The 12,409-nt window shown below is 42.0% G+C and overlaps 2 protein-coding genes across 2 annotated transcripts in view; one reads left to right on the forward strand and one right to left on the reverse strand.

Moving 5' to 3' along the window:
• The window catches only part of anapc2 (anaphase promoting complex subunit 2), a 15,233-nt gene extending 7,410 nt beyond the window's left edge, over nt 1–7,823 (forward strand). Inside the window, exons 7-14 of the mRNA XM_061905745.1 lie at nt 1,024–1,141; nt 1,218–1,399; nt 1,470–1,611; nt 1,673–1,748; nt 6,632–6,832; nt 6,897–7,029; nt 7,097–7,338; nt 7,408–7,823. Coding sequence (XP_061761729.1) covers nt 1,024–1,141; nt 1,218–1,399; nt 1,470–1,611; nt 1,673–1,748; nt 6,632–6,832; nt 6,897–7,029; nt 7,097–7,338; nt 7,408–7,617 — 1,304 coding nt within the window. The 3' untranslated portion in view covers nt 7,618–7,823. The remainder of the gene's footprint in view (nt 1–1,023; nt 1,142–1,217; nt 1,400–1,469; nt 1,612–1,672; nt 1,749–6,631; nt 6,833–6,896; nt 7,030–7,096; nt 7,339–7,407) is intronic.
• On the reverse strand, nt 7,700–12,213 carry si:dkey-16l2.16 (ras-related protein Rab-35). Its single transcript, XM_061905746.1, has 7 exons — nt 12,057–12,213; nt 10,454–10,779; nt 10,330–10,380; nt 9,037–9,160; nt 8,312–8,436; nt 8,121–8,245; nt 7,700–8,053 (listed from the first exon to the last, which is right to left on the reverse strand). Exons 2-7 carry the CDS (start codon nt 10,575–10,577, stop codon nt 7,904–7,906), a joined length of 699 nt encoding a protein of 232 aa, XP_061761730.1. The 5' UTR covers nt 10,578–10,779; nt 12,057–12,213; the 3' UTR covers nt 7,700–7,903.
• Between the last annotated feature and the right edge of the window lie 196 nt (nt 12,214–12,409).

The raw sequence follows: 12,409 nt of genomic DNA on the forward strand, positions 1-12,409 counted from the left end.
TTGCGGTGGTTTTTACAACATATTACTGTAAATGCTTCTCTTGTTTTTTTTATTGTGGCCACTAAGTTGCCAGTTTTATACAGAGAAAAAAATGTAGTACCGTTTTTTTCCATTTACTGCAATACATCGTGAAGATAACGACCGTAGGTTTTAAATTTACTGTGGTTTTTTCAACATATCACTACTGTAAATGGAAAAGCAGTATCGTGTTTGTTTTTTATTCTGGCAACAGAGCTGCCAGTTTTTACTGTCAAAGAAATGTGGTACGGTTTTGCCATTTAGAGTACTACACCGTAAAAACAGCAACTGTGGATATTTACTGTAAAAAAAAAGAAAAAAAAGGTTTTTCATTTATGTTGTAAAAAACAACAAAAAACACCACAAAACGCTTTATTTTACAAAAACATTTTGGTGACTGAGTTGGCAAGTTTTTACAATAAAATTTGTAATTGTTGTTTTTACGGTTTATTACTGTAAATGAAAAAACAAGTAGCTTCATTGCCAGAATTATACTGTAAAATGTACTGTGTTTTTTACATTTTTTGTTAATGGAAAAACAGTGGCAGTTTTTTTCTTTTCATTGTTTTTACCGTACCCATACACCGTAAAAACAACAACTGTAGATTATACGTTAAAAAAAATGGAATTAAAAAAACTTTTTCAATATATAGTAAAGTACTGTAAAAAAACACAATAAAATTTATTGTAGTTTTACAGTGTACAGTCTGATGGATAACTGGTTTTGAAATCATAAGATATTGAAGTATTTATTTTGACAAACATTTTTTGGAAAGTATGATAATATAATAATTGTTCCAATACTGGATAAGATTAAAATGTATGCAATTTCATGCTGTACATATATTTCAAAATGGAAATTACAAATACATTTGTTTATAAAAGATATGGTACTTTATTGAGTATACTGTATTATTTCAGTTCACATCTTGCCCTGGTGCCTTGAGTTTGACACATGTGTCTTAAAGCGACAGTACTTGAATAATAGATGGTGTCGTTTCTCAGGTGTTCACACGTCTGACATCCTCACCGTTTACATCTCGGCTATCAAGACACTTCGCGAGCTGGACCCGTCCATGGTCATCCTGCAGGTTGCCTGTCAGCCAATCCGAAAATACCTCAGGTGATTCCCGGAGGGGACACGCTCCATCTCGACAGTGCCAGTCAAACAGGCGTTTGAGAAACTGCTGTGCCATCAGGACGCGCGAGGACACGGTGCGGCAAATCGTGGACGGCCTTACCGGCGACGCAGTGACCGGCTGCACCGACCTGGCCTCAGAGCTGTCCCGGGGCGACCCGGTCACTCTGGAGATGCAGGACAGCGACGAGGAAGGCGGCGACCCGGAGAGCTGGACTCCAGATCCCACCGACGCCGTTGCCGGTCAGTGATTGCACCGCAGGAAGGTTTTAGCCCAGATGTGCGCGTGGCTCACGTTGTGTTTGCCTGCCAGACAAGTCGGGCCCCAAGCGACGCTCATCCGACATCATCAGCCTGCTGGTCAGCATCTACGGCAGTAAGGACATCTTCATCAACGAGTACAGGACAGTGCTGGCCGACCGGCTGCTGCAGCAGCTCAACTACAACACCGCCAGGTAAGCCGCCCAGGTCTCCGCTCTTCCTCTGGACCTAAGTGCTCGTCTTGTATGTTGGCAGGGAGATTCGCAACGTGGAGCTGCTGAAACTTCGCTTTGGAGAGTCACACATGCATTTCTGCGAGGTCATGCTGAAGGTAACAATGCTCTCATCTTCCTCCTCTACGTGACACACTAAAAACCTGTGCAGCTCAATCAGCCCTCATGTTGTCTGTGTGCTACCTACTCCTCCATTTGGCCAAGGTGGTCACAGTTTCAAACTATGTGAACAACTCCACGTAACTGCACTGTAGCGGAGGAAGTGACTGTTTTCATGCACACAATAATTATAATAAGAATAATCAACACATTCACAACTACAATTTGCAATTTCAATGCTTGAATGTTCAGAGACAGAGCAGTATGTGGATGTTGGAACAGTTCGGAAGGATTGAGAAATGTGGACTAAGGAGAGGTTTGTTTGTTGCCCGTTCATTTTGGGAATTTTCGGAACTGAGAAACATGTTGGCTTGAATTTCCAGGGTAGATAGAGTGTGTGGATGGTGGAACAGTTATATTTCCCATTCATGATATACGGGAAGAGTAGTGTGGGTGGATGAATTGAAAGGTTGAAATCGGTTAAAAAAATGGCCCAAAATCTTGAACATTTTGGGCATTGTAGAACTATGAATTTTTCAATTCATTTGAATGGGAATTTCCAAGAAATTTGGGGAAAACCGGGAGATTTTGAAAATATAAATAACACCACAATTGTCCTAGATCAGGGGTCGGCAACCTTCACCACTCATTCAGCCATTTTGACCCCTTTCACAAAATAAAGAAAACAACGGGAGCCTCAAAAATAATTTGAAATTTAAAATGAAATAACACTGTATACAGAGGTGTTTTTTTTTTTTTTTTGCTTTGTGCTATGTATAAACCAGGGGTCTCAGACACGCGGCCCGCACCTTGATATGAAAGTTTAAATCTAGTGCGGCCCGCGAGTTTTATATGAATGCTGCTTGACAGCTCCGCACTTGCCAACCCCCCCAAATTTTCTGGGAGATTTCCGCAAGATTGCTGATTGTCACCCAAACAACGTTAATATGGGTGTGCTATGATGGCAAAGTCTTAAATGCTCTCTACAACTTGTGGTAACAGCTTGCCAGCCCAGTCACATGTTGTATGCGGCATCTGCAGTCTACACCAGTGACTGCAAGGCATACTTGTTCAACAGCCATACAGGTGACACTGAGGGTGCCCGTTTAAACAACTTTAACATTCTTACTAATATACGCCACACTGTGAACCCACACCAAACAAGAATGACAAACATATTTCGGGAGAACATCCGCACTGTAACACAACATAAACACAACAGAACAAATACCCAGAATCCTATGCATCCCTAAAATTTTCGGGCTACATTATGCAACCCCGTTAACACCCCCCCTCCCCACCCCACCCCTCGGTTGAGGTGGGAGGGGTTTGGTGGTAGCAGGGGTGTATAATGTAGCACGGAAGAGTTAAGGATGCATGGGATTCTGGGTTTTTGTTCTGTTGTGTTTATGTTGTGTTACAGTGCGGATGTTCTCCCGAAATGTGTTTGTCATTCTTGTTTGGTGTGCGTTCACAGTGTAGCGCATATTAGTAAGAATGTTAAAGTTGTTTATATCACAACCATCAGTGTAACCTGTGCGGCTGTTAAATGATAAATGGGTTCTACTTGTATAGCGCTTTTCTACCTTCAAGGTACTCAAAGCGCTTTGACACTACTTCCACATTTACCCATTCACACACACATTCACACACTGATGGAGGGAGCTGCCATGCAAGGCGCTAACCAGCACCCATCTGGAGCAAGGGTGAAGTGTCTTGCTCAAGGACACAACGGACGTGACGAGGTTGGTACTTGGTGGGGATTGAACCAGGGACCTTTGGGTTACGCACGGCCACTCTACCACTGCGCCACACTGTTGACCAAGTATGCCTTGCAGTCACCTATGTGTGCAAGCTGAGGTCGCATGCTTCATGAGACCCCGGCATGAAGATAGCATGGCGTGAAAGCGGGCGCAACGACATATTTTAGAGGACGTTAAAAGCATTGCCATCACGGCACGCCCTAAATAGTGCTGTGTGGGTTAAAATCTGAGAATATTAGCCCCTGGATATTTCTTGGAGAGGTATTAAATTCCGGAAACCTTCTGGAAAATTCGTGGGGGTCGGCAAGTATGCAGCTGCACCACTTCAGAGTAATCAAAGAGCCGCATGCGGCTCAGGAGCCGCGGGTTGCCGACCCCTGTCCTAGATGGTATGAATGGGTTGGTGTTGGAAATTTTCAGAACTGTTGAAAAACGATGTAGAAACAGTTTGAATGCGAATTGATGTTTCGGAATTCCTGGAATTTGGGTAAAACCGGGAATTTTTTTTAAGAAGAAAAAATGACAGATTTTGTTGTCCCAACTAAGAGGAATGTTTTGAAGGTAGAATGGTCAAAAACGGTTAAAAAATGTGGACTGTGAAAACTTTCCAGGAAGAGGTGAAAATAGGGCTTTGGAAAACTGTGTATTTTGGGAATTCCTGGAATTTTTGGGAACTTGGAAAATGGTAGTTTGATTTTCCAAGGTGAGAAGAATGTGTGGATAGTGGAAGGGTTTAAATCGGTTGTGAAATGTGGGAACCGTGCAAGTTCAAAAAATTACTCATCCATTTTCAATGGAAAATTGTCCCGGAAAATCGGTGAGATTTTCGGTTGAGCCAAAGGTTTTGATAATGGAAGGGTTCCGATCGGATGAAAACTGTGGGCTGTGGAATGTGTCAAATTTTTGCAGCGATATAATAATAGATTATTTTTATGGTGTAGAATTGCATATGTGTAACGCTTGGACATTTATACAATCATGTTGCTAATAAGGTCATGACATCAAAACAAATAATCCAAAATGTTATGTTTTGTTTGTCATGTGCTGATGAAATCATTGCAGTTGTACCTCGGGATGCAAGGCAAGTGTATTGAGAGCGCACAATCCGTACACAAGGCAATTCAGCATGATTTACAGAGAATTGTAAGAAGCAACATAATTGAAATAAAATAATTTCATTTAAATTCATCATAAAAACAATCAAATTAAAGGGAATAAGCGGTAAAAGATGGATGGATGGATAGATGGATGGATGGAGTATACATCAAATATCCCCATTTGTCATGTGCACAATTATGTAAAAGGGTTTTCAGCCTGGATTTGAACATTGCCAACTAGGGGTGTTAAAAAAAAATAATTTTAGAATTCTCATTTGGAACGATTCTTGATTAATTAAAAAAAAAAAAAAAAAAAAATCTGTTTAAAATATTTCCTGTCCAGCCACATTTCCATCACATTTATGTTTAAATTCGATGTTTACTCTAAACATATATAAATGCTAAATATGAATTTAAATCTAAATGTTATATGTCCATCCATCCATTTCCTACCGCTTGTCCCTTTTGGGGTAGCAGGGGTTCGCTGTAGCCTGTCTCAGCTGCATTCGGGCGGTAGGCGGGGTACACCCTGGACAAGTCGCCACCTCATCACAGGTTGTATGAAAACCTACATCTTAAATATAAATATATATGTTAAATCTAAACCTCTATGTTCAATCTAAATCTTAAACATTGAATCTAAAAGATAAAGCTAAACCCAAATGTTAAATCTAAACATAAGTGTTAAATCTTAATATGTGTGAGTTAAGTGAGTTATATCTGAGAACAGTGAGTTAATTCTAAGAATTATATGCTAGAAAAGTGTGACTGAACTTTTACATTCGGCACACCATAGCCTAGCCACAGCATGAAGAGTAGGGGTCCCAGAATGTAGCCCTCAGGAACCGCACAGGTCATAGCCATTTGGTCAACGATACAGTTACCAATTTCAACAAAGTATATCCTTTGATTTTATTTGTCACCTTGATTAGATTGGTTTCAGTGTTGTGGTAAAGCCCAGAGCCCGATTGGAAAGTATCGAACACATTGTTGAACAGGATAAAATCACTAAGCTGTTGGTTGACAACTTTTTCTTGGACAAAAATGGCAGGCTTGATATGGGCCGATAGTTGTTCAGTACAGGGTGCCTGTCGACTAATTGTGTAGGTTTTAGGTTTCGAGTCTCTCCACCACTCGTTGGCGCAGTGAATGTAGAAGTGAACCCAGTAAGATCTGACCAAGACATCCAGTCTTAGTCGCTAGCATTAGCTTATACCTAGAAGGACATGACTTTGTTTTTCCAAGCATGGTTGTGAAGACAGCGAGTGTGAAGGACAGTGCGGAGAAAAACAAGTGAATGATATTCATTGAATTAAATAAAGAAATCGTCAAAAAGATGACAGAGCGTGTAGTTCACTAACTTGGTGAAGCAGTTGGAGCGTAGTACTGCCAGTTTGCACCATACTGAAGCCAAATTATTCCTTTACACCAGCTAAGGATGTTAAAATATCTAAACATTTATCCATGAAAATATTGAGAAGCTGTAGATTGTGTGTTTGACATAAAAGCAGCTAGAGATAGATACCATAGAAGTCCAGTACAAGGTAAATACTGTACATTTTTATTACATAAAGCTATAGTACTTCTTTGTACTACATTCCGTTGTATTGTTTTACATAATTATTTTCTAAAAGTTTGTTGTTGTTTTTTAAGGCATGATGCATGTTAAAATGGCGATGTTTTGCGGGCCCAGCACCAATTAATTTGATTTTAAATAATTTAGCAATTCTAGTTTTTGAAGTACAAACTGCAAACCAGGAACAATTAAAGTTGTATCCTGTGGTACTTGTGTATTTGTTGCACGGACAAAAGTGTCTTGTTCACATACTGAAATTATTAGTGTTGATTAATGTAGTCCATTATATTCCTAAAAAAAATGTGGAATATTAAAAATGAAGTCCCAATCCACATTTTAAGAGCTGCAAAATCACATTGATGGAAGGACCCGTGTAATAAATGGTTGCGCGGTATTTATTAGGTATTAGAAGAATATTAATAACCATTGTAACGTCTGCTGCGTAGGACATGGCCGATTCTCGTCGCATTAACACAAACATTGGCGAGGAGGACTCAAGGTTGGGGGAGGAGCCTGCATCCTCGTGGCTCTCGGCCATCATCCTGTCATCTGAGTTCTGGCCAACATTGAAGGAGGAGAAGCTGGAGCTGCCGCCGCTCATCTGCAGCGCCATGGAGGCGTACACGCGGCGCTACGAGAAGCTGAAGGTAACCACGGCCGCCACACGCATGTCGCTCAGGTGAGCGTGGCCTAACGTCGGCGTGCTTTCAGGCCATGAGGACGCTGAGCTGGAAGCCTCACCTGGGCTCCGTCACTCTGGACGTGGAGCTGGAAGACCGCACGCTGAGCAACCTTAATGTCTCGCCGGTCCACGCCGCCATCATCCTGCACTTCCAGGACAAGAGTGAAGTATTCCAATGGTCGCCTCGCCACTCCCGTGTTCCTTTCTTCATCAAGTCGTTGTGCATTAGGTTCGTGGACACTGGAGGAGCTAAGCCTGGAGCTGAGCGTTCCCAAAGAGGTGGTGCACAGGAAGCTGGCGTTGTGGCAGCAACACGGCGTGCTGAGGGAGGAGGGCGGCGGGCGTTATAGCGTACTGGAGAGAGGATCTTCCACAGAGGAGATGGAGAGAGGAGTCATGCTGATCGACAGCGACGAGGAGAGAGACTCCAACACCACCACGCAGTCGGAGCAGCGCGAGGAGAAGCTTCAGGTAAAACGCACGTTGTCTGTGTCCATCTTGTTTCAAGACATGTGGAGGAACGCTCTCTGGTACCTGCAGCTCTTCTGGGCCTACATCCAGGCCATGCTGACCAACCTGGACGCCATGACCCTGGAACGTATCCACTCCATGTTGAGGATGTTCGTCACCACGGGACCCGTCGTCACGGAGATGGACGTCAACGAGCTGGAGGCCTTCTTGTATAGGAAGGTCAGGGAGCATCAGCTGATGTTCTCTACTGGGGTCTACAGACTTCCCAAAACCACCTGAGACCTTACGCCACGTTCAAGTGCCACGGGACATTCTGCGCCTGTTTTTTCTACTTCCTGACGTCGAAGCGTGGCAGACACGATGGAGGTAAGACTTTATTATAGTTTAAAAAATGAAAGCTTCTGGTCACATGTGTTAGTTTCTATTAAGTTCCCTTTCAGTCATGTTGGATTGTGGCACAATAAAGTACAAAAGTTTGTCTTCAACTTGCTGCTCCTCCAGTCCTAGACTAGTCCTTTTAAGCGTAAGAATAAGACAAGTAGGAGGCCGCAGGTCACAAACTATCTCAGCAGCATTTCTTTCCTCGCTTCCTGCGGTCTCGCTCTCTCTGTGCATTGATGTTCACAGTATCCTTGTCGCGCTCTCGATCCCGCTCGGCTCTGCTCTGGCTCTGCTTCTTGGCCCGCAGCACCATGTGGGTGAAGGCCATGAACATCTGGAGCAAAACAGAAAGACCTTTGTTTACAACAGCAGCACGACGCAAACAAACATCGACCAATCACCTCCTCCACGTTGATGTTCTCTTTGGCGCTGGTCTCGAACACGGGCACCCCCACCGACTCTCCAAACTGCATAGCATCCTGGGTATCCACCTGCTTCCTTGAGGGGTCGTCGTTCTTGTTTCCCACTGGATGGAAACATGATTAAAACATCTGATTTTTGCACATCATTGTCATCGTGGGGACAAACTGACCTAGAACTTTGCAGACGTTGTCGCAGTTCTGAGAGATCTCATTTAACCACCGCTTGACATTGACAAAGGACTCAGGATTGGTGACATCATACACGATGATGACACCGTGTGTGTTCCTGTAGTACCTGTTCAAACACACAATTTAGGTCAGGGGTGTTTAAACCTCGGCCTGTGGGCAACTTCAGTTTGGCCTGCGAGATATAAGTTTAATAAAAGCCCGTTGGGTGCCAACAAATTAATTTTGAATTTTTTAATTACTGCCATCTTTAAGAAAACGTGAGTAAAGCATGTCAACTACCATTAAGTTTACACAGCAGAGCATTTCTTTATGACCTAATCCAAACAACCTCATGGTGCAAAATGCAAAACAGTCAACACACACGGTCACACATAACACAATCTGCTCACTGAACTTTGTGGATATTACAACAAATGGCAAAGCGCTATACATAATTCAAAATTAGACCCATTTAAGTTCACTACAATGCGGGATGGGAAAATGCAAAACTCTCTCCACACTTGTTTGGCGTATTTTAGCTGCTTGATATTACTGATTGTTTACAAAACTTTGAGGTTGTTACAGAAGTAAACAAAGTACGAGTCAAACTTTCACATACTGTTATCTATTTTTTTTATAACACACACACACACACACACACACACGGCGTCTTTAGCTCGCGCAGAGACAAGTACGGTGCCGGTCCTCCAAACTAAATGTTTCTTACGTTGACGTGATGGTTCGGAATCTTTCCTGGCCGGCAGTGTCCCAAATCTGCAGCTTGATGCGCTCGCCGCCGATGTCCACCGTTCGGATCTTGAAGTCCACGCCAATAGTTGTGATGTAGCTTCCTGTCAGACCACCAGGAGGCGCCAGTCAGAAGATACTTAAAAACTCCCCAAAGCGCCCATCATCCTTTTCTACTTAAGAAAACTTTAAGGAACCCTATGAAATTATTATAGTAAGACAACTATTTTCAAATGTGTATCTCAATCTTCGGCTATGTAATACGATTTATGTGTCCCGTGTTTTAATTTGTGTGCCCGGATTTTGATTTGTTTGTGTAAGCATTTATTCAGATTTGTTTAAAGCCGGAACCCTGAAGAGCTTTCTTTTTACACGTGACTTTTGCGACACTTCTGCCGTGTACGATTTGTGTGTAAGTGCAGCGATCCGAACATTTTAAAAGACTTGTCTGTCTGCAATTTCTCCTTTTCTTTCCATACACCCGCCACTAGTGGACACCTTGCACCCAGTCATGTTACTCTGTGATAAAGTCATCACATTAAGGCTCTTTCCATCACTTGCTGTCAGTAAAAGTCAATGTTTTAGCAGTAACTTAGTTCTCAGAAGTATTTTTGTCTTCTTCACATAAGTTCAGTAATGTTATCGGTTAACAAGTTGGGGGTTTTTCGACAGGTGTGTCACAGTGTCTAATGTTGACGTCAACATGGAATAACATGAGTGGTGCGTATAGGGAAAGAAGAGTTGAAGTTGCAGACAGATACGTTTTTTTACACATTCAGATTACTGCACGGACACAAGTATTATACGGCAGAAGTGTCGCAAAAGTCTTGTGTTAAAGGGCATCCAATCTCTGAATATACATTTTTGTTTTTTTTACACGGCTCGAAATGCCGACTGATTTTTTTACACACAAATTATTTTATTCGGTATAGATGCAAATTAAAACACGCACTTGTGGATATGATTACACACACACTGAAAAAGATACAGACACACAAATTACAAAGTACATGCACGTGTGACTGAGATTACAGATGCACAGATTGCGATATCATTGGCAAATAGTTTTGCTACAATAATAAAGTACTTCCATTCTCGTGGAGAATATTTTTGTGACAATCTGAAGGTTCTGATGTCAAAATGATCCAAGCCACGAGGGGGCTTTCTTTATATAATACACTGTAATGGGTCAACCATTTGGGAACATCTCTCTCAGCGTTGTGCATGTGAAAAATATTATACATCAGTAATAATAATGTAGACACCAACTGACCAGAGAAGGAATTGTCAGCAAAGCGGAGCAGGAGGCTGCTTTTCCCCACATCTGGGGATCATGGAGGACAAAGCGAGTGATCAGACATGAAATATGAAGTGAGAGAAGACAACATTTAACTTACTGGAGTCGCCGATGATGAGTAGCTTAAAGAGATGATTGTAGTCTTTTCCCGCCATTATGACAACAAAGATGAAGGCGTTGACGGGAGTCTGGGTCCTGTCCTTAGTCTTCAGACCAGGAAGCATCAGGAGACCATCAGCTCCAAAGTGGAGATCTGAGGTGCTCTCTGCTCCACTCACTCATGACTGCACCAATCACAGCTCTCTGCATGCAAACATTAAGATTGGCCTCGCTCCTCGAGGACAACTATTCAAAAATCATCCTCCTCTTTTTGTCTGATGTTTGACAACAGGGTGAAGGATCACTCGTTCTTTTAGAAGAGCATGCCTGGTTGAAGACAAAAGGGGACACTTCTTGTTTCACAACGAGGGTAGGATTAGTTTCCATGACCACATTATTAGTAAACATCCATCACAGGAAGCTAGGGACTTAACACACTTCCAAATAAATGAGTCATGGTAAAAATCGATATTTTTTCCAATGAATGACTTGTTCAAGTTAAAGGATGTGTGTCTAATAGTGAATGAGATGAAAGACGTGATGAACTTAAAATAATAACTTTAATGGAAAACAAACAAGCTGGAACGTTATGGTGCGTTTCGTTGTAAGCGGAAGTGAGAATGTCCCGCATTCCAAATGAAAAAAAAAACCGTAAACGAGCCTCTTTATATTTAGCTTTGACTCATGTATCACATTATTTATACTCAGCATAGCGTCCGTGTATTTGCTTATAATGACAAGCATTGTTGAGCAAAGACTATCTTTAACCAAAAAAAAAAAAAAAAAAGTTGGCGAGACAATGTAACAATTTGTTCATTAAAGAATGTTAATTCTAAGAACAGCTCCACATTTATCCACCCATCTGTCCACAATTAATATACAACATGTAATTTTGTTATCTACAGAGATTAGAACCAAATAATGTCACAACGAGGCAATTGGAACTTCCGTGTTTAAAAAATGCACTGGAACGCACCATCACTAACCATCAGTCACGTGACCTACGTATAATTCCGTGTTTAAACTTCACTAACTTTCACAATGAGCTGCTTAGATCACTTTAATGATGTGCTACAAAAACGGCTTTGATATCTATGAAGAGCAGCTGTATGCTAAGCTAGGCCAGCGCGATAGCGACACAGTGACGTCACGACTAAACACCTTCCGGCTTTGAGCCAAACTTCGTTGTAGCTTTTCGTCTTTCACATATGATTATGAACCACATAAAATATAAATTTGCTGTTGCTCATTTAGAACTACAGTAGCCGTTTTAGAGAAGATCTTTAATTCGGCAAACACATTTATCACAAGAACTTCCATTTTGACAGTTTCAGCGCCCACTTTTCACGCAATGTGGGTGGATTCAGAGCGCTGAAAACAATGGAAAATTGAACACAGTTCGTATTCTTTCAAAAATACTCACTAAAAGGGATTCAGATCATGAAGAGTTATTGCTGGCTATTGTGTTGTTTGACGGCAAATAACGCCATCTTTCAAACATGTAGTCCGGTTATCCACAGTCCAGAACCGGACCTGACGCGGATTCGGTGCCAACGAAACTTGACAAGACCTCAAATAAACTTGCACAAATGTGTTAAACTCACTCATGTTGTGACAGCTGGTCCGCAGGTTCCTACGAAGGCCTGCTTCTGCTTGGTGGAGTCCGGCCGTCTGGTACCGACCACACCTGATGACCCGCTATCATAGCATGCTGCCTTCACGGTGTGTGGGACAAAGCGGTGTCAAACATACACTGTGAGAATTCAGCGACAAAATATGTAAAAAAAATCAATGCGATTCTTAAACCTCCCAATGAACAAAACTGGTACAACTAAGCAGAAATAATACATAAACAATTCCCCCATGTAGAAGTGGGCAATTATGTTACATTTTGGGGAAATTAAAGTAAGACAATGTTTGTTCCATCAATAAACCCCCCCAAAAATGAGCAATGATA

This window comes from Nerophis ophidion, linkage group LG07 (genome assembly GCF_033978795.1).
Source record: "Nerophis ophidion isolate RoL-2023_Sa linkage group LG07, RoL_Noph_v1.0, whole genome shotgun sequence".
In the NCBI taxonomy this organism is placed as follows: Eukaryota; Metazoa; Chordata; class Actinopteri; order Syngnathiformes; family Syngnathidae; genus Nerophis; species Nerophis ophidion.